This window comes from Gadus morhua, chromosome 17 (assembly GCF_902167405.1).
Source record: "Gadus morhua chromosome 17, gadMor3.0, whole genome shotgun sequence".
NCBI lineage: Eukaryota > Metazoa > Chordata > Actinopteri > Gadiformes > Gadidae > Gadus > Gadus morhua.
Genome location: NC_044064.1, coordinates 10,292,409 through 10,316,780, shown reverse-complemented (window position 1 = coordinate 10,316,780; position 24,372 = coordinate 10,292,409). Strand labels below are relative to the sequence as shown.

At 45.5% G+C, this 24,372-nt stretch overlaps 4 protein-coding genes across 6 annotated transcripts in view; 3 read left to right on the top strand and 1 right to left on the bottom strand.

Annotated features, from left to right (window-relative positions):
- Positions 1-2,834: 2,834 nt before the first annotated feature.
- On the top strand, positions 2,835-7,362 carry LOC115529360 (bcl2-associated agonist of cell death). Its single transcript, XM_030338015.1, has 4 exons — positions 2,835-3,022; positions 3,587-3,706; positions 4,036-4,256; positions 4,695-7,362. Exons 2-4 carry the CDS (start codon positions 3,595-3,597, stop codon positions 4,836-4,838), a joined length of 477 nt encoding a protein of 158 aa, XP_030193875.1. The 5' UTR covers positions 2,835-3,022; positions 3,587-3,594; the 3' UTR covers positions 4,839-7,362.
- A 245-nt stretch (positions 7,363-7,607) lies between these two features.
- Positions 7,608-10,813, bottom strand: LOC115529357 (uncharacterized oxidoreductase YtbE). The gene is made up of 6 exons (XM_030338013.1): positions 10,636-10,813; positions 10,259-10,538; positions 9,813-9,958; positions 9,066-9,205; positions 8,451-8,609; positions 7,608-8,019 (listed from the first exon to the last, which is right to left on the bottom strand). The coding sequence occupies exons 2-6, from the start codon at positions 10,495-10,497 to the stop codon at positions 7,840-7,842; spliced, it is 864 nt and encodes a 287-aa protein (XP_030193873.1). The 5' UTR covers positions 10,498-10,538; positions 10,636-10,813; the 3' UTR covers positions 7,608-7,839.
- Positions 10,814-10,885: 72 nt separating this feature from the next.
- On the top strand, positions 10,886-15,065 carry LOC115529359 (uncharacterized oxidoreductase YtbE). Its single transcript, XM_030338014.1, has 6 exons — positions 10,886-11,599; positions 11,707-11,986; positions 12,260-12,405; positions 13,442-13,581; positions 14,126-14,284; positions 14,507-15,065. The coding sequence occupies exons 2-6, from the start codon at positions 11,748-11,750 to the stop codon at positions 14,684-14,686; spliced, it is 864 nt and encodes a 287-aa protein (XP_030193874.1). The 5' UTR covers positions 10,886-11,599; positions 11,707-11,747; the 3' UTR covers positions 14,687-15,065.
- Positions 15,066-16,140: 1,075 nt separating this feature from the next.
- arhgef40 (Rho guanine nucleotide exchange factor (GEF) 40) overlaps positions 16,141-24,372 on the top strand; it is a 41,766-nt gene continuing 33,534 nt past the window's right edge. For 2 of the 3 annotated variants that reach the window (XM_030338408.1, XM_030338405.1), the window contains exon 1: positions 16,141-16,395. In XM_030338408.1, coding sequence (XP_030194268.1) covers positions 16,393-16,395 — 3 coding nt within the window. In that variant the 5' untranslated portion in view covers positions 16,141-16,392. The remainder of the gene's footprint in view (positions 16,396-24,372) is intronic. The other variant, XM_030338406.1, reaches the window with a different exon arrangement.

The window sequence follows — 24,372 nt, the reverse complement described above, 5'->3', positions numbered from 1 at the left end:
TGTTCTCCAAACAGTACATTAGATACACAGACAAACATAGCTCTCTCTCTCTATCCATCTCGCACTCTCAATCTCTCTTTCGCTGTAAGCACCAACACACAAACACACACAAACACACACATACACACACACAAAGTGGCAGTTGGGAGACAGTGTGGGAGAGCATGCACGCCTCCTCCTCTTCCTCCTTTTCCCCCTCCTCCTCCTCCTCCTCCTCCTCCACTTCCTAAAATAGCCCCCAGATGCAGGGGTGGAGACACGGGGGGGCTGGAGCTGGCCAGGGCAGGGCGGGCACGCTGGTAAAAATACACACTAATTGTACGGCTCTTTGGGATGACTCCTCGTTGCGGCGGGCGGCCGTGTCGCGTGCGTACTGTACATGTCGTACTGGCTGCCCCGAACAGGAGTTTGACAAATCAACGTTTGTAGCCCTTAGAGCCGGCTATAACTTTGTACGCGGCTCAGGAATAGAATAAATGGTAGAGTTCAGCAGTCATCAGACGGTGAAGCGCAAGAACCGAGCCGCGCTTGCAATCGCCGGGGGCACAAGCCAAACCGCACGTGCGTTTGGTTCCTGTGCTGGTGCTCAACTTTGGTAGCCTGCTGTACAGGGCCATGCTAAGCTGCTAGCGACCAGAGATGCTAATTGGCAAGCGACCAGAGATGCTAAGCGGCTAGCGACCAGAGATGCTAAACTGCTAGTGACCACAGATGCTAAGCTGCTAGCGACCAGAGATGCTAAGCTGCTAGTGACCGAGATGCTAAGCGCCTAGCGACCAGAGATGCTAAGCAGCTAGTGACCAGAGATGCTAGGCAGCTAGCGACCAGAGATGCTAAGCTGCTAGTGACCAGAGTTGCTAAGCGGCTAGTGACCAGAGATGCTATGAATCCAGAGTGTTTACACTGAAATGATCACCTTGAAAAAACGATTCTTCCATGAATTGTGCCACCTGATGTGGTGTGATTAGCCGTTACAAGCCGTTGTGAATATCACAGGTGGGCGTGTCCACCTAGATGTTTGATGGATAGATGAGCAACCTTGGCTTACAGTCCACTGGGTAGGCTTGTAGACTGATCGATTCTGCAAATATCTAGGTGGACACGCCCACCTTTGATGTCAAAACAGACAGATTTTGGCTAATCACACCACACCTGGTGGAATGTCGTGGGACCTTTAATTACATGTAGCTGAATTTACTGTAAGTCCATTGGGCTAAGGCGTCGGCTGATCTGACCACTAGGTATGAGGCAGTGTTGAGCTCCTCAGTCTGACTCCATGACCATCGCTGCATGGTCGGTTCAAGGTTAGTTTACACCAGCTCCTCCACCTCCTCCTCCGCGAGAGAGAGAGATAGTAGTGAAGAGTGAGAGAGAGAGAGAGAGTAGGAGAGGGAGAGAGAGAGAGAGATAGTAGTGAAGAGCGAGAGAAAGAGAGTAGGAGAGGGAGAGAGAGAGAGAGAGAGATAGTAGTGAAGAGCAAGAGAGAGAGTAGGAGAGGTAGAGAGAAAATAAGTGGAGAGGCTGTTTTTATGATGATGGAGGTGGAGAGCTCAGAGAACATCTACTTAAGTAGGCAGGAGAAGGTCCAAAGCAAACCCATGATGTCTGGTCATTATCCTATTTTCTATCGTCCAATATTCCTCATAGTAGTACTTCACTATATGATTACAAGCCTAGACTGTACCACATGGGCTTTAATAGACTGGCTGTGAAGGGGTAAGGTTGTTCGACTTCCAGCCCAAAGGTTCTTGGTTCGATCCCCAATGTCTGCAGGCATCCTTATGCAAGATGCCACCCTACCTGTTCCTTGATAATACGTACCTGTATTAACTGTAGGTCGCTTACGACGTATCCGTGTCGAGTAAATTACTAAATAGCCATTATAAAAATCAATAGAGTAGTTTTGGGCACTATAGGCTTTGGCCTTATAAGCTCAGATTTGATGTCATAGAGTATTAATACGTGTTTATCTTGGTTTCAGTTTAAATAACTTTTATTACATAAAATAAAGAAAAATAAATACATCATTACTTATTTATTTTTGTCTGTTGTTCTTTACATGTGGCGTAGAAGGAAAGTTATAGAAGAGCAATGGCGCCACCCGGTGGTCGTATTAAAGAATCAACGGACAATTTATAATGCCTCGTCTTCTTTTCGCCGTCATTATTTAACTAAAGGCATTTTAACGCAGAGTAAACAATTACACACATTAAAGTGGCTTAAACGAATGAACACTATATTCAGTTACCAAATACCCATAATCTGATTAGATTCCTGTAGCCTCCATAGAAGCAGTGAACTCAAATTGGCATTACAAAAGAGTAGATTCTCACACAAGGTGTGTTATATCCTTGATATTTTAGCTCTCTATTTTTAGTATAGAGTGGCACGGCCTGATATTCAAGTACGATATATTTGTGACGGTTGGGATGTACACTCCAGCAATATCACCTAATCGAATCTATTATGATTATCTTTACTAAAATATATTGTATGATCCAAAATGCTTAAATCGTAACAGTCTTTAGGATGAAGTAATGCATTATTAATACTGTGTGTGTGTGTGTGTGTGTGTGTGTGTGTGTCTGTGTGTGTGTGTGTGTGTGTGTGTGTGTGTGTGTGTGTGTGTGTGTGTGTGTGTGTGTGTGTGTGTGTGTGTGTGTGTGTGTGTGTGTGTGTGTGTGTGTGTGTGACTTCTTCTTTTGGGTAGGATAGCTTTTAGCGGTGTCGTAATTCCTGATTCGGCGTCGTAATACCTGTGGTGCAGCGCAGCGACAAATGTCACGGCGCTAAACCACAGGTATTACGACGCCGAATCGCTTTCCTCGCTCGCAACAGTGACGTCGACGCGTCGGGGAGCGGAAGGCGTCGCAATTGGTCGACAGACTGTCGTCCACTGTACGGTGAGGGAACCGTCCGAAAAGCAAGACGACTGAAGACACCACAAAAACAACAACCACGGTCAACTCGGACCACAACATTGCCACTTTTGGGGACAGGGAAAGCACAATAAAGACTGCGGGTGAGTGAAATAATTTTACATTGGACTACCGCGTCCTTTAAACTACCCCGCAACAGCAGCACCCTCCCCGGGTGGACTTCTTTGTCCTCCCTTTAGTCAACAACAACACAACACACCCTTTTCGGCTTCGCTAAACGAACGGGACCCCTACGAAAGGGCGGGTGTGTAAAGGGATCCGATCTAAGTCTCATCTATCTCATCACAAACCGGTTATCTCACCGGTTGTCCCACCTTTGTACCGGCGGACCGGAGGAGATAGCGCACCTACATCGTGTTTACGGTAGTCTCGGGTTTGTTCTGAGTTGTCTCCTGGCGTATTTGAACCATTCCTCTCGTGTTCCTCTCGTGTTGCTTTTTGACCTTTCTCACCCGGATTCAACATTTAAGTTGACCCCTGCGACTTTGTCTGGATTCATTTGTTATTGGATTGAGGGGATATAATGCATAAAGGCAGGTGGATTCCAGGCTCTGTGTGTATGTGTGTGGATCGGAAAAGGGGTGACTTGTTTTGAAGGTAGAGATCTTGTTATTGATACCCCTCCTAAGGTATACATTTGTTTTCAGATGTCACGATGGCCGCATCGTTTTCCATATCAGACGACGAATCCGAGACCTCTGATGAGTTAGAGGGGCGAGAATTTCCACTTCAGGTACCCAACTGGCACCCTGCCATGAGACCCCCAGGTAAAGACTCCATAAATGGAGAAGTCTAAGTTGGTCGATTTAATACAGTTCTCAAGTTCTGGATTGCTCCATTTCCTTCAACCTTCTTTTGTTGCTGGCTTCATCCTCGTCTTTAAAGATAGAGAATGATATGTTGAATATGTTTCATCCTTCTGACATTTGTATTGTCTCTCTCTGAAGTCGGTTTGAGGAACGTTGTCTTGAAGGTAACATGGCATTCTCTCTCTCCCTCTCCGTCTCCGTCTCTCTCTCTCTCTCTCTCTCTCTCTCTCTCTCTCTCTCTCTCTCTCTCTCCCCCCCCCCCCCCCCCCCCCCCCCCTCTCTGCTAGTCCTCTTAGGGGGCGGTCGTACTCGGGGGAACTCAGAGTCCCATGTGTCCTACGTGGACCAGGAGTTCCGGGCCGGGGAAGGGGAGGACGTGGGGTCCGGGGACGGCACCCCGTTCCGGAGTCGCTCGCAGTCCGCTCCGGCAGCCCTCTGGGCGGCCAAGAAGTACGGCCGGCAGCTCCGGAGGATGAGTGACGAGTTCGACAGCTGGCTGGACAAAGGGGTGAGAAGACGCAGCAGGGAAGGGGAGGATGGATGCAGGGAGGGCGATGGTAGCTGGCCGGAAAGAGGGATAGGACGATGACGGGAGGATCATGGGGGAGGAATGGAGGGATGGTTGGACAGAAGGAGGATAGGGCTATGGAACACTCAAGCCGCTACATACACTCACTACCCTGATACACCTTCCCTAATAATATGGTTTCTATAAATTCGTCCACCAGGCCTGAACTTCACTCCAAAGCCTCTTACAGTCAATTCATTCAGATGCAGGTCATGAAGGGGGTAGGGGTTGGATATCTTACCAGAGGAATGCCTTCCAATTAGACTGTGGACTCTGGGGATTGGGGAGCCTCCAGCAAATAGCATGTATGAACGTAAGGGAAACGACCGTTGTGTTGACATGTACCGGTGTTCATCCGCCCCACAACCCACCCTGCAGGAGATGCGGAAGGTGAAGAGCGCAGGGTCGGCCGGACAGATGTGGCTCTCCCGCAGCTGGTGGAGCAACCTCTTCAGCCACCAGGAGACGGAGGTGGAGAACAGCGCCCATCACCCGGAGAACCAGAGTAACCGCACCGAGTAGGGGGAGGCGAGAGCTGGGGGTGGGTGGGTTACATGGATGGTTGGATGGAGATTTTTCTTTTTTTTTTATTGGGAGGGGGGGGGTGAGGAAGAGGTCTGACGGTCCGATGGGAGTCAAAAAAACGGAATCTGCACCGATGTTTTTAGAAATGGAAATAATTTGGTGTATTTTTTTGGTGGGGGTGAAACAGTAGAGTAGGCTGGCCGTCCAGAACATACAAGTTCGAGAGGCGTTTCCTTGTATCTGTCTGCGTTGTCAGGACTCGATACTAGTTCACTAACTACATCACTGATGTAGAATTTAGCATCCATCATCATGTTTTTGTCAATCCTTCCCGCAAACTGTTAAATCGCCTGTTATTAGCAAGCTACATAAAGGGGTTTGTATCAACTGTGGCTGAGATACATTTGAGGAATTTACAATGAAAAACTGGCTGACCATAATCCCCCTTAATTTAAAAAATACCCAAATAGGCATCCACTGTAGCTATATTATATCTTTCCTTTAAAGTAGAACGTATACCCCCTTAACATTCTAACTGCAATCAGTTGAAAGGAGATTTTATGACCAAAGTGGTGTCTCTTAAAGTTTCCTAGTTTTATTGGCAACACAATCTCAATGTGTTTTGCAAAAAAAAAATATATATATATAAGACTATCATAAAATGCCTTTTTATCTCTCTAGTTTAGTTTAAAAAACAAACAATCTCGACAAGGACAATCACTACTCGGGCTTAACTTGTGATTTCTTTTCCTACGGCACTAATACTACTTCAGGGTTAAGAGTTTATCGGACGACTGGCAGGCATAGAAGCACAAGCATCCAGCGCCGCAGATCTGTCTCGCCAATGCCTCCGGCAACCACACAAAGAAAGACTTGAGTCGCTATAAAACAAATAAAGAAATATCGTGTACATAGGATGTTGATATTGTTATAGAAGGCAGGGATTTAACATGGGTGTATATTTTACCCATTCTGCCAAACGAGCAATAGGCAGTGTACAATCGAAAGAGGAAGACAAGAATGAACTGGTGATGTGATTTTCGGAGAGAGGGAAACAAGTCCAACCACTTCTACGGTAGAAGTCGAGGGCCAGGGGCGTGCGAGAGATGGATGATCAAGTTATTCAAGTTTCTGCTTTTTAATAAAATCATTAAAAAAGTCATGCAGTTGGGGATTTTCAAACCCTGTGAAAATCAGTTAAAAATTGTGTTTTGTATCGACCTAAAGCGGCATTTGCCCAGTTTTTTTAATTCCCAAAGTCTTGATACAGTACTTAAATATCAACGACTGGTTGGGTTTTTTTAAATAGATCCGCATGAAAAAAATGACATTTATTGAATATAAAAGCATAACCATTTGGATGATTTGGTATTTTTAACAAACGACAGACCAATTTTGAGTGTAGTCTAATTTTTATGAAATGGCACCATAGCTCGCAGAATGGAACCACTTTTTCAAAGTCTAATCAGAGTAAACATTAACTTTGATAAATCTGAGTGTATGCAGAACAAATTGTTATTTTCTTTAAACATGGTTTGTTTTCAATGAGATTTTTCTCACAAAGCCTTCCGAGTAATACCACAAAGACCTGGACTACTGTTTTACATTTGCTCTGAGACACACGTTCTCTCTCGGTGACAATATTCAGCCTATTACAATGGTTAATGTAGACCACTATAGACGCTCGTTTTTATTTAAATTCAGGGTACTACCTTTGAAAGTAAAGCCTTTTCTATCTATGAATCATCTAAAATTGTGGCTTGATTAAATGTACAGGTTTTATATCACTGTTATTAACTTAAATGTGATTATTGGTGACGATGATGGTGAGAAATATTGTTCCATTTATTTGCTGTCTTATTCTCTTCCTCCCCACTTATTCTGTGATTTTGGTTGCTTGCTGTTGCGCAACCCCCCCCCCCCCCCCCCCTCGCTAGCAGTTGGGTTTTCCAGAACAAATTGCTTAAGATGTCAATGTGTTTTTAACAAGAAAAAGTGTCTTTCAGCTGCAGAGAAGCTAGGGCTAGAGAGGATACAATGTAAGCCACGTACAAACAGACCAGCCCAGAACGGAGAAGCCCCTTTTCCTTACCTGACCGCCGGTCACCGGAAGGTCGACTGTGAATCCCAAAGCTTTCTGTGCTCTCTGCGCAACGCACTCGGGTCAAGCGCCTTCACATTTGACCCCGATCACCTTAAGCTCCTATGGCTGACTGTCTCACACACACACACACACACACACACACTAAACTTGTTCAGTGATGTATGATGTATTACGTTCCACCATGGCACTCACACATGGGTCCCTGAACAACCTGCTAGCTAGCTTTGCAACCATAATTTTGGTATTACTTGAATCCGGGGCCTTTGTTTTGGGGGAAGGGGGCTCTTTAATATTTTTCTTTTTTGGTTATTTTTTATCTTTTCTATGACTTTTGTAAATGTATTTGATATACCCCAGTGTCAATGCTGGTAGTTCTGTCGTAAACAATAAAGAATTTTATGATTCGTTTTAAGCTCATTTTCAGTTTCCTCTTTTGCTAGTGGGTGTTATATATTCTAAAATGTCAATAGATGAAGGCGTACTTAGATTAAAAGTAAAAATGAACATAGTACTGGTAAATAAGTTAACACTGTCATTCGCTTATTTACGTCCAAACAACTCTTCTGGAGTGTTTCAAGTTGTTTGTAGTAGACTTTCGTGGAAGAAGGATTATAGTTTAAGAACCAATGTTAAATAGACAAACGACCCAATGTAACGAAACGTAAACAACACCACCATACTGTTTATTCATATTACATCTACATTGACCCTGAGACACTCCTGCGTGTGACATCACCACATGCCACGTTGCAGTAATTGTTATCCGACGCCACGCTATCGGACCTGTCCGTCTCCGCCGTCTTCCTCAAACTGAGGCCGCAGAGCTCTGGTGTCTGTTCTGATCTGTTTACGTAGGTAACACCTGACCCTTCTTGGTCTCCGTGGCGACGTGAGTCACGCCACCTCCGAGGGATCCCAGCAGTACTTGTGTTTGTCGTCCAGAGCCGTCAGACGCTCCACGGTGCCCGCGTCCAGCGAGAAGTCAAACAGCTCCATGTTCTCCTGGATCCTGGTAGGGTTGGAAGACTTGGGCAGCACCGGGACCCCCTGCTGCACGGCCCATCGTAGCAACACCTGGAGGGGGGGGGGGGGGGGGGGTTACCGCCATGCGTACATAAGTGTTGTGTCTTCACTGTATGATCTCAAACTATCAAGACTCCAGGTTCTGCATATTCACTGTGAGGTCTTTGTATTGCTTCACTGTTGGCAGCCAATCCTTTTAATCAGGAAACCTTATCCTGCAGTCAGGTGTTGGCGTGCGTGCATGTGCACACCTGAGCAGGGCAAGAGAGTGATGTGGCAACCCGGCCGTTGCCAATTAAGGAGATGCAGAGCACCTGAGGAACAGGTGGAGAAGCAGGGCTTAAATAGCCTGCTCCTCCACTCATTCGGGGCTCTCTCAGCCATGTGGCTCGTGGCGGGAGGGAGCAGAGCAGGATGCCACAGTTTGTGTACCTGTGCAGGTGTGTGTGTGTCCGTACCTGTGCAGGTGTGCGTGTCCGTACCTGTGCAGGTGTGCGCTCGCAGCCCTTTGCCACCTCCATAACGACGGGGTGTTTGACCAGCTCTCCTTTCCCCAAGGAGGAGTAGGCCTGGAAACACACACCCTGCTCCTCACACACCCGCCTCAGCTCCGTCTGACACAGACGGGGATGGAACTCGACCTTCGCACAAACACACAAAACTTTTAAATATTGAACCCACATTGTGAATCAATTATGGCCCTCAAGACTTATCTCAAGAAAGCTACATGCTCCTTAGCTGTAGCATGCTATTGTCATCTTGTGTGTGTTGCAAGCCATCGTCAATATTAGCACAGTCCTGCATTTACCCCCACTTGTAGAGCATTAACATTTATGTTCATAACCAATATGTAAATGTGTTATATGTCTGGGCGAGTATAGTGTAATGTTCATAGTGATCCAAACTGCCAAAAGGTTCTTTGTTCAATCCCCCATGTCTGCAGCCAAACCTGTAGACCACCTTGGTCAAGATGCCCCCTACCCCCTTCTGTACTTCTGTACTACCGTGTGGCCTAACGACCACATGGTAAACATTGTCTTTAGATCACCGCGCACTGTTTCCCCCCTCAGGTGTGATAGCGCGTGGGTCTGTCGTACCTGCAGCAGGGCCGGGGGGGTCCTGCAGCTCTGCAGCAGCGTCTTCATGTGCGCCGGCGTGTAGTTGGACACCCCGATGGCCCGCAGCTTGCCCTGCGCGTGCAGCTCCTCCAGCGCCACCCAGCTCCCAGCGCGGTTACCTGCACAGGTGAGAGTCCCCACCCACTCCACTGAGTGACTCCAGGTCTAAGATCAGCGGGGGGGGGGGGGGCTACGGCCAGGGGGCTTGGCTCCCAGTGGGAAGGTCACAGGTTCAGACCTCAACGTCCACACGTCACCTGTGGGCATCCTTGAGCTACATGCCCTCTGACCCCTACCGCCTCCTTAATGACCTCTGAGTGGACTGTGGGGCCCTTTAGACGTCGGCTGAACGACTTAACACTCAAATAAACCTCAGTTGAGTTAAGACTGTAAGAGAGGGTGGGATTCAGAGAAGAAAAGAAAGAAGCACATTCCCAGTGGTTTTCTTTGCTTGGATTATCTTGGGTTCGGTGAAAATGATGCCGGTGAATCACATGTAATAAGGCTGCAGATGTAACTAAAATGGCTTTAATTTTTGCACACATTTGATCTTTTGGTGTCAAAGGTGTCAAAAATTTTAAAACGATACATTTGAAATCTACATAGAGAGATTATATACACTATACATACTTGAACCGTATGTTGGTTATATATTTGGAAGCACATTCAACGGTTTCATTTCCACAAATGAGTCTCCATTTGTACATCCCTCCCCATCCTGTTCACCTTGGTTACAGGGGTCGCCCACGGCCACACCCTGGGTCCCGGGCCAGTGGATCAGGTAGAGGTCGATGTAGTCCATGCCCAGCTCCGACACACTGTAGAGGGCTGCCTCCATGGCCCTCTCTCCCTGGTCCTTGGGTCCTAGCTTGCTGTGGATGTGAAGGGATACGAGAATAAATTGACAAAGCCCAACACTTAATATTTTTGGATGCTTTTACTGTTAAACCCTCCGCTTCTCCCTATCCCTCTTTCTGTAAACAAATCAGTATGGTTATAAATGTTTAGTTATTAGTTCTGTAATTTGTAATTATTCTATGCTCTTGTATTTTATTGCGTCTACTCTTGAGTGTTTATAAATGAACTATTATCATTGAATTCTTTATATTCCTCAAATTATTGTTATTCTTATTATATAGAACGTAATATAAATATGAAGTCGGTCTCCATACCTAGTGATGAAGATGTCCTCTCTGGTCAACCCGTGCTTTGGCAGGAGATCACGTAGAGCTCGACCGAGGTCCGCCTCGTTGCGGTAAACAGCCGCCGTGTCGAAGGCCCGGTACCCGGCTTGCAGAGCAGCGTCGACGGCTATGTAGACCTCCTCGCTTCCACACAACTTGTAGGTCCCGAAGCCAACCAGGGGCATCGAAACCCCGGTGTTTAGAACCACAGAGGAGGTGGACGACATCACGATTTCTTGTGAGTTGCTTCTTCCTCGTTTGATCAGACCTATAGAATTATACAGCATCAAATAAGTTGTTTAATTAATTGTGATATTGAACTGTGTACGTAAACTTTGAATTATTAATTGATAAATCCCACAAACCATTGGGGAATGCAGCCTTCAAGTCGTTTACACCGGGCAGTAATCAACGTTGCAGTTTTAAAAGCTTGAGCGTAAGATTCGTTTGCTAAATATCTGATTATGGTCTAAAAAAATTACACGGCACTAGAAACATCATCGCTTCCACGTGGGTCAGCTGACTGCTACGTCACGTGATATTTTCCAACAGCTTCGCTGCAGTGCATAAGGGGGCGTGTCGTGTGTACCGGTAAACTCAGAGTGGGCGTGTCTGCCCCGACGTTTAACCTTTAGTCGAAGTCCAATAGTCGAAGAAAAAGGTGTTGTGGACCAAGGGTTAAACGCATGGACCTAGGGCCTCTACGAATAGTCAAACCTCCTAACCTTTAAGCCTTCTTTCCTTAACCTTTGTGGAACACGTCATCGGGTCAAGGAGAGATGAAAAGGTGCTTTCCAGTGATGTGAACGCACCATAAGTATATACTGCCTGTAACTAAGGACAGTATAGTCAATATTAGGCTCGTTTTCTCGCTAAATATCATTTCAGTACTCATTTATCCGGATAAATTAATTAAATACGAGTTATTATAAGGAAGAAAGTATGTAATATGTTGGCTATGTTTTTAAGAAACATATTAAACATCAATTCGGTCATAATAATTCCCAGAACCGAACCGCCGTTTTTTGCTGAAGAGTTTCCCCTTGAATCCGCGATCAGTGAACGTCATGAGCTATACCAGGTCTCCGCTGCCGACAGAGGGCGACAAACTCGACTTAACCAGCAAGCCTTCGGATCGCTGAGGGCAGGTCTGATGAGGACAGCTGTTGGACAATATCACGTGACTGACTACTCAGCCTACCCACGTGGGGGGGCGTTCATGTTTCTTTTCATACCATCATCAGATATTTAGCCAACGAATCTTACATTGAACATTTTAAAACTGTACCGTTGATTACTGCACGGGCTAAACGCCTTGAAGCCTGCAAGGTTTGTGACATTTATTCATCAATTAATAATTAAAAAGTTTGAATTACGTCAGTTGAGTATCCCAATTTGTTGAACAACTTATTTGATACGTCTGTATAATTCTATAGGTCTAATCCAACGAAGAATAAGCAACCCACAATCCATTGAGATGTCGTCCACCTCCTCTGTGGTTCTAAACACCGGGGTTTCGATGCCCCTGGTCGGCTTCGGGACATACAATTTGTGTGAAAGCGGAGAGGTCTACATAGCCGTCGACGCTGCTCTACAAGCCGGGTACCGGGCCTTCGACACGGCGGCTGTTTACGGCAACGAAGCGGAGCTCGGCCGAGCTCTACGGGAACTGCTGCCCAAGCATGGGCTATCTAGAGAGGAAATCTTCATCACTAGGTAGGGAGACCGACTTCATATTTATATTACGCTATTTATAATAAGAATAACATAAAGAATACAATGATAATAGTTCATTTATAAACTCAAAAGACACAAGAAGATACTAGAGCATCAAATATCAACAAAACGAATAACTAAACATTTATAACCATACATATTTGTTTACAGAAAGAGGGATAGGGAGGTGAGGAGAGTTTTAACAGCAAAAGCATAACAAATATAAAGTGTTGGGCTTTGTCGATGTATTCTGGATTCCCTTAAATTCCATAGCAAGCTAGGACCCAAGGACCAGGGAGAGAGGGCCATGGAGGCAGCCCTCCACAGTGTGTCGGAGCTGGGCATGGACTACATCGACCTGTACCTGATCCACTGGCCCGGGACCCGGGATTTGGCTGTGGGCGACCCCTGTAACCAAGGTGAACAGGATGGGGAGGGATGTACAAATAGAAAGACTTGATAGTGGAAGAAAAACACTTTGAATGTGCTTCCAAATGTATAATTAATACATGATTGTACAGTGTATATCATCTTTTATTGTAGATATTTTTGACACCTTTTCTCGTTGTTGAATGAAATCAAAACGTGTGCAAAACTAAAGCCATTCTAGTTCCAACTGCAGACTGTTTCCATGTGATTCACAGGCAACATTTTCACAGAACACTTAATCCCAAATAATGCAAGCAAAGGCTACAAATGGGAATGTGCTTCTTTCTTTTCTACTCTGAATCCCACCCTCTTACAATCTTAACTCAACTGAGGTTTATTTGAGTGTTAAGTCCAGGGTGTCTGCGCATCCTTAAAAAGTCTTAAAGTCTTAAATTCATGTTTCTAAATTTAAGGCCTTAATAATTCTTAGATTAGTTACAAATGTCATATGCTGGTCTTAAATACTGTAACTCAAGGTCTTAAATTTGTCGGGGCAGCACTATTTATTTTTTTATTTTTCTTGTGCGACTTTTCAGGAAGGACATGTGGAGAGGCTTCTTTCTTGCTAGCTGCATATTTAAATGATTATCTGCGTGCTTGCTAGCAAGTCTGCGACAATGGGTAGTTGCAAATTCAAGGACAGTTGGCTGGAAGACGTCCGTTTCCGAAGTTGGCTCGCGTCTGTTGCCAACCCCCACCATCGCGTGTTTTAGGTCTTAAATTTCATTCAAGGTGGTATTAAAAAGGTCTTAGAAAGTCTTAAATTTGACTTGCTGAAACCTGCAGATACCCTAGTCGTTCAGCAGACGTCTAAAGGGCCCTACAGTCCACTCAGAGGTCATTAAGGAGGCGGTAGGGGTCAGAGGGCATGTAGCTCAAGGATGCCCACAGGTGACGTGTGGACGTTGAGGTGAACCTGTGACCTTCCCACTGGGAGTCAAGCCCCCTGGCCGTAGCCCCCCCCCCCCCGCTGATCTTAGCCCTGGAGTCACTCAGTGGAGCGGGTGGGGACTCTCACCTGTGCAGGTAACCGCGCTGGGAGCTGGGTGGCGCTGGAGGAGCTGCACGAGCAGGGCAAGCTGCGGGCCATCGGGGTGTCCAACTACACGCCGGCGCACATGAAGACGCTGCTGCAGAGCTGCAAAACCCCCCCGGCCCTGCTGCAGGTACGACAGACCGACGAGCTATCACACCTGAGGGGGGAAACAGTGCGCGTTGATCTAAAGACAATATTTACCGTGTGGTCGTTAGGCGTTTAGCTGGGATTTGGACCTCCTGAGTGAAGTACAGAAGTGGATAGGGGGCATCTTGACCAAGGTGGTCTACAGGTTAGCTGACATGGGGGATTGACCACCCTGATGATCCCCTATTATACCTGACCATCGACATATTATACATTGACATATTATTAATGAACATAAATGTTACTGCTCTACAAGTGGGGGTAAATGAAGGACTTTGCAAATATTGACGATGGCTTGCAGTACACACGTGATTACAATAGCATGCTACAGCTAAGTAGCATGTAGCTTCCTGGCCCTCAATAAGTCTTGAAGGCCATAATAGTTTCAAAATGGGGCTCGTGTGTGTGTGTGTGTGTGTGTGTGTGTGTGTGTGTGTGTGTGTGTGTGTGTGTGTGTGTGTGTGTGTGTGTGTGTGTGTGTGTGTGTGTGTGTGTGTGTGTGTGTGTGTGTGTGTGTGTGTGTGCAGACAGAGTTCCATCCCCGTCTGTGCCAGACGGAGCTGAGGCGGGTGTGTGAGGAGCAGGGTGTGTGTTTCCAGGCCTACTCCTCCTTGGGGAAAGGAGAGCTGGTCAAACACCCCGTCGTTATGGAGGTGGCAAAGGGCTGTGAGCGCACACCTGCACAGGTAAAGACACACACACCTGCACAGGTACACACACAGACACATGCCCCCCTGACTGCAGGATAAGGTTTCTTGATAAAAGGATTGGCTGCCAACAGTGAAGCCATACAAAGACTATATGTCAGTGAGTACGCAAAACCTGGCGTCTTGATAGTTTGAGATCATACAGTGAAGACACAAGACACTTATGTACGCATGGCGGTAACCCCCCCCCCCCCCCCCCAGGTGTTGCTACGATGGGCCGTGCAGCAGGGGGTCCCAGTGCTGCCCAAGTCTTCCAACCCTACCAGGATCCAGGAGAACATGGCGCTGTTTGACTTCTCTCTGGACGCGGGCACCGTGGAGCGACTGACGGCTCTGGACGACGGACACAAGTACTGCAGGGATTCCTCGGAGGTGGTGTGACTCGCGTCGCCGCGGAAACCTGGAAGGGTCAGGTGTTACGTACGTAAACAGACCAGAACAGACGCCAGAGCTCTGGGACTCCAGCAGAAAGGAAGTTAGTCTCCAATCAGGACAAAGTTTGAGTCAGACGTTGGATAACAATTACAGAAATGGACCATGAAGTGACATCACATACGGGAGGGTTTTACCTAGATACATGATAGGATTTATATATATATTGATATGCCTACTGGACTGAGCCTGTCCAGTGGACCGTACCAACTGTTAGGCTTATTTGGCCAACACACATCTGTGTTGGATACTCCCATTTTTGATGGTTTGGGTGTGTTTTGAAATGGCTTAAACTAGCTAATAAACATCCCATCTGTTGGTAAAATTGGTGCTGTATTGGCCTCACATTTTGTAAGAACCCTCACCGAGCAATGAGAGCCATGATTGGCTTAGGGAAAATGTAGATGTAATATGATGAATAAACAGTATGGTAGGATGTTTAGGTTCTGTTACATTGGGTCGTTTGTCTATTTCACATTAGTGCTAATCCTTACAGAGTGAGCGTTTCAACTTTGACGTTAACCTTTCGACAAACTTCCTTTTTTACCGTTTTGGAGTTTCCCATTGAATCCACAATCGGTGAACGTAATGAGCTGTACCAGTGGCCCGCGGCCGACAGAGGGCGCCAATATCCACTGAACCAGCGAGCCGTCGGTACTCTGACTGGAGGTCCAGGATAGGATAGCATAAGTTCACGTTTATAAACAGTCATATGCAGATTAGAGTCATTGGTGGTCACTAAACGCTTGAATGAATGTGTAAAAATGAAGGAACCACTTGGAACATGTTCTTCCAAACCAAAGCCTACGACTTCTGAGCAACAAATATAAATTATAATATTCATAACACATGTGTCATTATGAACTGATTTATATCCATAAACCGCTGGCTGGTGTCATTGTGCAAAACCCCACTACGACTTTCCAGCACAATTACAATGTAATTGAATTACAATTACAAGTGAATTAGCAAGGCAAATGTTTTTGAGAGGTCGACCGCCACTGTAGTAACGTATACTAACTGTATTCTACAGCACAATATTGATATTGCATTATACTATTTAAACAAGGAGAACCACATAATACATCAAATGCATTAAAGTCAACCCCATTGGTATAAACTCCAGTGTCTCAGAAGTGGGTCGTGAGATTGTGGCATCGCCCAAAACAACGTAGGAACAATTAAAACCTTTTCTTGCATAAAAGGCTGCGGTGACATGGTCTATTCACGCGTTTTACTAAACGAGAAAATGAAACGGTTCAGCCTCTTATTTTGTGGCGGAGAGGAGAGACTGGCGTGCTTGTTAGGTGAGGATCGGGAGAGGGAGGGGAGGGGGGGGGGGGGGGGGGGGGGGGGGAGAGAGCGAGATTGAGGGGGAGGGAGGGTAAAAGAGGGAGGGAAAATAAAAAGTTTGTAGCTGGTGGTCTGGAAAAAAGCGGCGAGTGTCCAGAACACAAGGCAGACTGCAAGCAACCGAAGATTTAGCCCGCTTCTCATCTTGCTTTCCCCAGTGTCAGTACTCTTTTTTGGGGACGTTGAAGACGCACAACCCGTGGTCTACCTCCTCGCCGAGAAATAAAGTTAGTCGTGCGGAATGTCAAGAGGAAAGGACTCGATCAGTGGAGAGTAACATGTAGCAGCTCCCCACCGGACTCATGGTGAGTTTCCTTTGTGAGATCCGCACGTCTGGACGCGCGCGCGCGCGCGCGCACACACACACAGACATGCAGTCACACACACACAAACACATCTGGACAGTAAATGGGGACATTGGCGAATTGTGCCACTGCTTTTTGTGTGTTCGGTTTCGCATTAAAGGTTTATTAGTGTATTGAAGATTAAGACAACCACTCTGCATTCAGTGCAATTGTTTCTCAGTTAGAAATCTACCGGAAAAAAGACATTTAAGGCTGCATCAGATCTGCAGATCCAGTCACACTGTCCGTTTGCGTTGCTTGACATTTCTCGCAGTATAGGCTTCAAATCGACGCTAAACCATCGCATTTCAGTGAAAGTAGAGTTATAGCCCTACTTATCAACTAACGAGTGGACTTAGACTTTATCTTTTTCTCATCAACGGCCTTTCAAACTTAACCGAAACGGAACAACTCAGACAGGTCACCCACTAAAACCAGAAGGGCTAACAAACATGTGTAAAACACTAATGCAATTAAAGGCTTGCGGATATGAAAACGTGTCATATATTTCAGCCCGTTTAGGGGTTCCCCCTTTTTTATATGGGATAGGGTGGAGCGGGCTGTAGGATGGGAATGGAGAGAGAGAGGGGGGGGGGGGGTTACCGAGGAAGAGGGAGAGATTGTGTCAAAGAGTGGGGGCTACTGAGTGGGAGAAAGTAGGGGGTACACTTGGGTACTTTTTATTTAGTGAGTCTGGGACAGGAGCAACAGCGGTTGTACTAGTGATGCTGCATTTTCCACATAGAGAGAGAGAGAGGGAGTGAGAATGTGAGAACAAGGGATGGCAGATACTCCAGAGGAGGCAGAACATACGCAGATTCGTTTCTGCGTCCTCTATCCAAATTGGAACGTTTGAGTGAAAAGAGAGAGAGGCTGAATGGAAAACAACAGTAGAACACACACACACACACACACACACACACACACACACACACACACACACACATTCTTTCCTAGATCATATAATCTCTTTCTTAGATCTAATCTTGTCAGTTATTGATAAACTCACAAGCTCTACAAACTGACAGTCCACCGATATCCAGATGGTTACCATAGTGACCGTTTAACTGCAACATCTCTTCTGGTCCAAATTTGACTCTTCCATTCATGGATTTACACCGATTTGAGAAGTGTGGCTTTAAAAGGTACACTGTGTAGAATGTAGGGGCCTCGAGTGAAACCGATGTGGTAGAAACATTTGTAATAGTTTTAGTATTAATTAGTGTAGGATCCCATGAAAATAAAAATCCCCATGTTTTCATTAGCTCAGAGTGAGCCCTTTGAATCTACATGGTGGCGGGTCCTTTCAACAGAGGCCGCCATCTTGCCCTACCATGTTTCGACAGTAGCCCAGGACAGACCAACTGATCTAGATTGATTGCGTTTAAAAAAATAACATTTTTGGGCTAACCAAGAGTTGTAGGGAGGAGGCGGGCTTGTTATCCCCACTGCTACGAAACATTTGTGATTACATTTTTTTGTACTGTCGTTGGGTAGGGCACACCAGGGAGTTAAATATAAGGGTCCTATAAGCTGAACCCTCGCTCAGACACAGACATTAAAATCACAACTGCAGAGATGGAGCTCCACACATCCACAAACCCTCTGGCGTTCTATATACTGGTCAGAGAAGCCTTGGACAAGCCTCATAAATCCAGTGAACACCAACATGATTCTTTCACCAAAATATCATGTGTTCTGAGGTGAATCTATAATGGAGTTTCACACACTGTTTAATCAGAATCTAAAATAGTGTATCAAATGGCAGTTTGTGGATGAGGGGGATTATGTTAAGGGGTCGGGCATTCTTTAATGCATCCATGTTTAGGAGACCTCCGTTTTGGAGGTTGTTTCCCGATAACTACAAGTAGACTCGCACTGTTAAGAACAGAGTTAGCATGCAAAACAAAACTGTGATACAACTGCAGACATCATGTTATCAAAAGCAACCTTTATTCATGAACCGCAGTGCAAGTAAACATTGACTTGTAGCGCTGACTGCTATGGAGCTGCATGATCAATACCCAGAACAGATGGCGATAATTACAGGTCTATGAGTCTAGGAGGACTGTGTAGGAGGACTGTGTGTTGAGAAACATTAACAGGCTGATACCTCCACCATGCCGTACAGCGGGTGTATGTACAATACTATTGTGACTATGGAGGACTACAAAGATACATAATTGTTCAAAAAAAAAAGTTTTTTTTTTTCCAGAAACGGAAATACCTACCGGCACCTTACACAATTTAGGCCGGTACAGGCCACCGCCGTCGATAGGTGAGGGGGAAGGGTTTTATTCGGTTGGTTGCAATCTTCAACCTCACTACTGGTTGCTTTTATATTCTAAACACTAGACCTTTAAGGTGGCTCAGTGTTTTAACCAAGAGCAAATGGGTAGCTAAGATTGCAAGTCACGCCACATGCACGGAAGAGCGCAAATTCTCCTCCGAGATTGACAGAAGTATGTGTGTCTTGCTGTGGCTGGGTCAACCGAGGGACTGACTGAATACTGTCATATTATGGTATGACTTAGGCTAAATAAGCGAACCATAAAACCGCTGTCCAAATAGTTTATCGCCATGTCAACAAGTCGATCGTGGAATCACACAAATGCGTCTCAAAACATTTGACAGTCCATGAGAAAACAGTTTGCTGTCATACCATAACAGAAGTATACTGCACAACGTTAGTGTACCCATCTTTTGAAATGTTTGGCCTAATGTTTGGCCCACTCTCTTAGGTACTGTGGTTCCCAAAAGGGGTCCGACTTGAAATACATAAAAATCTTCACTGTCCTACCCCATCCCTCATTCATCATCAAACGCCCATTTATTTTGGGTCTACTCTATCCATCCCCTTTCCTTCTCTTCCTCTCTTCTATCACTCGCTCACCTGACACACTTTCCATGATTTCTACAGCATTCTCTCTCCCTCCCTCTCTCTCTCTCTCTGTCTCTCTTTCTCTGTCTATCAAGACTATATATGTCATTTTACCAGTTCATTCTCTTATCTATCTCACTTGCCTTAATGTCTCTCTCTCTCTCTCTCTCTCTCTCTCTCTCTCTCTCTCTCTCTCTCTCTCTCTCTCTCTCTCTCTCTCTCTCTCTCTCTCTCTCTCTCTCTCTCTGTGTCCCGTGTTCTCTGAGTTTACATCTGGTTTCTATCATGGCTGCCACTGCTCCCCTTTCCCATCGATCTCCCACCGGTCATTCGCCCCTCTCTCCTTCTGGCTCTCCCTCTCTTTCTCTTCCTCTCTCCTTCTGTCTCCCTCTCCCTTTCTGGCTCTCCCTCTCTCCATCTGTCTCTCCCTCTCTCCTTCTGTCTCTCTCTCTGTCTCTCCCTCTCTTTCTCTTTCCCTTTTCCTTCTGTCTCTCCCTCACTCCTTCTGTCTCTCTCCGTCTCCCCTTCTCTATTTCTCCCTCTCTTTCTCCCTCTCTTTCCCTCTCTTTTACTGCACTACTTCTGTTCCTCTCTATATCTCTGTTTCTTTTCCCATCTTTTCTCTCTCCTTTGTACTGTTCTCAATCCTCTCTCCCTTTTCTGTCTCTCCCTCTATCATCTCCTTCTGTCTCTCCCTCTATCTCATTCTGTCTCTCCCTCTCTCCCATTTCTGTCGCTCTCTTTCTCTATATCTCAGTGTCTCTCTACCACTAATGTTTATTCCTTTATGCTGTGTCTTTGTCTGCCTCCTATTTCAGAGGTTTCCTCTCTTTCTCTCTCTCTCTCGCTGTCTCTCCCTCATTGACTTAATTGGAGTTGAATCAACAGGAGATATATTACAGATGGATGAAGTTAACCATGTATTTGTGCTGCAATAGACACACACACACACACACACACACACACACACACACACACACACACACACACACACACACACACACACACACACACACACATTGACCACAGACATTCTCACTTCTTACTGACCTCTCTCTGCATTCATCCCAATCTTTCTCGCCCTCTGTTTCACTTCTCTCTGTTCCTTTCACAATACAATACGAGGGAAATACAGGAAGCTTGAAGGAAGAGGGACTCTGATCCTGTCCGACACACACACACACACACACGCACACACACATCCCACAACACCATCTTCTATTGGTAGCATACCACAGGCCTTAATTGTGTCTGCGCAGCGGAAATACTAACCAACTCATTCACTTACTTTGCTTGCTCATTAACTACATCAAAAGAGTAACCTGGTTTCAGAATGGTAATTAACTTACTCCATATCCAATCAGTGTCCTTTGTTCCTAAAGAGGTTTGAGACAACTGTGGAATTTAGACTCAAGGGGATTTCTAGGTTCTAGAATCTTGTAATGTCTCTCTGATGGCATCCTGCAACTATAGAACAGCCCCCAGACAGGACAGGAACACTAGCAGGCCGATGTAAATTCCTCTGTATTACCAATTGAATAGAGATGGATAAGACAGGACAGGTAGCATGCTAATACTATTCCTCTGTATTACCGAATCGAATAGCACCGGGCCAGGACTGCTAGTATGCTAATGCTTCCCTGCTATTAACCAATAGAATACCACCAAAATATTAATATATTAACCAATTGATTAGCTTATACCTTTTAACCAGATCTATTTCTCTGTTTAAACTATGAAATAGCGCCAGGAAATAATAGCTAGCATGCTGATGTTCTCAATTAGCCAAAAGGCTTAAGTGGACTCAGGTGAGGTCAGCATCCACTGACAATTGAGTCCAACATCAAACAAGTTCCCTACTGGCCGTGCTGGGACATGACGTGCGTCGGACTCAAGCGTCAACTCCTTGGATTACACTGGGAGGCGTTCAGAGCTAAAACAGGCCCACCCCTTTGGTTTGGCGGTGTATTCCACCCCCTTCACCAAACCCCCCATGGTTGTTATGCTTTACAAGGGCTCAATATGTTGCTGCCAGGGGGCCAGATGGCTGTTTTAAACCCCCCTGTTATTACCTCTGACCCTCGCTCTCCCCATCACACGCCGGTTTACTGGCCCTCAGTAGGCCTACCTCTCGGGAGCAGGGGCTAAATACACTTTAAACGTGTATTTAGCGTTTGCATTTATTGATTTATTCATTTAGTTTTTCGCTCCAAACACTAGTGTCAAGGAAGGCAGAAGACATTCAAGGCACACTTGAATGTTCAACTTTAAATTAATCTCCTTAATTTAATATACACTATTACACTAATGTACACTATAAGCCAAATATTGGCGGTTATTGCACAAAAGTCACCTTTCTGCTCCTATTTGTTTGTGTTAAGTGGCATTGGTCTTCTTGGACTTATGGAGTGTCGTGACCGGTAGACTAGATCCTCAGCAGAAGTGAGGGTCTGGTTTTTGGCGTAGCAGTCTCCTTTCATGCTAGCTCCTAGCGTGCTGTGTGCCGGAGTTTAGATGCGTCTGCCAAGCGCACAAATCTGCTGCTACGCTGGAAAATGAGGCAGTTGAATCCGACACTATCCCACGCTTGACGCCAACAGCAGGCTGGATAACAGTCGCTCTCAATTGGAAGCAGTTGGAAATAAAAACACAAAAATAAAATGTTTGTAGGCTTTTAAATCAAAAAGAGATGTGATTGTGGCGTAGCATCAAACAGCTGGTTACAGTCAAACTGTTGCGAATAAAATAACTAAACGTTTTTTTTTTTCTTTTCAGGGGTTGGTAGGTTATAATTCTTAACTGAAACACTCTCAACTTAACTGATAAACAGTCAGTAAGGGGTACGCCACAATCATGTTTTCAAAGTTGCTTTTACCCCTATTGTGTACCTGCTCCGAGTTGTGTGTGTTTGTCTCCCCAAACTGTCAAGCCTGTCGTCCACGTAGAGTGGATATGTGTTGTTTCCCTTCTTCTTTTTCTAAATTAGTTCAAATGTGTATCCTTCAGAGACGTTGTTAAACTGTAAAATGGCGGACAGGCGGACCCGGGCCAGGTTAGGTTGAGTCACGGCCCCATACGTCTCTAGGTGGCCGGTGTGTTTTGGTTCAGTTCGGCGATGAATACCCTTTCCTTCCTACTTTAAATCCAACCTTCCGTTGCAAAATCCTTCCGTTGGAAATCGGGATTATTCTTTTTTTAATATCTTTCCACCATATTGTTTTTCATTGTTTTGTTTTTTTTAAACATTCCTCAATGGTTGCACCCTTTCCATTCTTTTGTTTTGGACCTTTCCACATTGTCAGAGATTGGTTAAAGAACCATTATATTTGATCAAATATGTATTTGACAAGAATAACAATTTATATTGATATGAATCGAAGAAACTATAGCCTGTCTTTTGACTGCTTGTTGAAATTACGTCAGTGGTCCCTTACTGAGACACTGAGACACTGAAACACTGAAACTCTGAAACACTGGGCTCCCAGTTTCCCGCCCACGAGACCCAAGACCACTCACTTCCTCCTGCACCTCCCTCTCTCTCTCTCTTCAACTCACTCTCCCTCTGCCCCCCTCTCCCTCCCTTCCTCCCTTTCTTTCTCTCTCCTCTCTCCCTGTGTCTCCCCTTCTATATCTCTCACTTTCTCCCTAACTCTTTATATTTCTTCCACTGTTTTCCTTCCATTTTTTTCCTTTTGGGGGTTTCGATTTTTGCAGTTGGTCGCCCAGAACATCTGTTGGCGAGCCAATAGCTGCTGTAATTGTTGTCAGGTGACTTGTTGTTGAGGTGAACCAGAGTATGAAGAGTAAACAACCGAAAACAAAGCCCCACACCAACAAACACAAACAAAATACACAGACAGCGATAAAAGCAACAGTTCAGATGGCGCTCCGAGCTTGAGAAATCCAGTACAGGCCACTAAAGGCTCATGGGAGTTTGTAGAGGAAATGTTGAGGCTGGGACGACTTTGGGAAAGAAAAAAGCATTGGGGAGAGAAAACCATTGCGGGTTACTATGACGACAACCCAGTAGAAATATAAACAGTGTTGCATGCTCCGCTTTGTCAGTCCGCACACCGCTGTCAGGATGCAATAGTGTGTTTGTGTGTGTGTGTGTATATTTCTTTGCATGTTTGTGTATATGTTTCTATCAAGTGCTTTTCTTTGAGTGGATGTCTGTGTGTGTGTGGGTGTGTATTTGTGCGAATGTTTTTGTTTATGTTTCTATCCAATTATTTAGTGTGTGTGCGTGCGTGTGTTTGCACTTATGTTTAAATTCTGTATGTGTCTTTTTTTCTGTCTGTGTGGGCAGCTTTAGGTGTGTGTGTGTGTGTGTGTGTGTGTGTGTGTGTGTGTGTGTGTGTGTGTGTGTGTGTGTGTGTGTGTGTGTGTGTGTGTGTGTGTGTGTGGTCCCGTTGGTTCTCCTGACTCAGCCCTCTCTGTATATCTCTGAGAATCTAAAGGGGATTTCCAGCGCTAGTGATAGCATCGTTTGCTAACCATCTTCCCTACACACACACATACACTCACTCTCTCTCTCTCTCTCTCTCTCTCTCTCTCTCTCTCTCTCTCTCTCTCTCTCTCTCTCTCTCTCTCTCTCTCTCTCTCTTAAACAGTGCTGTAGTTCAATTGAGAGCCATGTCTTCTTGGTGAAGGTCAGGGTCTGTTTTTGTAAGCGCTAAAAACGTTCCCTAAAAGCTACTCTATCTTAGCGAGTAGCCTTATCAGATTGTGGGGTTTTCTACGGTACAGGTGGATTTCAAGACTTCCTGGTTCAAACGCGACATTGTAGTGTTTGTGAATATATATATTTTTTAAAGTTTATTTATAGCTTATTTATGTGTGTGTGTCTATTAGTGTGTGTAGTTGTTTTTGTGTATGTAATACGTATGTAATATGGAGGTAATGTGTGTGTGTGTGTGTGGGGCGTTTGTGTGCACGTGGCTGGAAGTAGTAAGTGTCGGTGACATGACAGGGTTGACTCTTTTCAGTGTTGGGGGTCTTTGTTCTGTGGGGACCCCTACTGTTAAAGAGGCCCCTGGCACTCTGTTTAACACTCC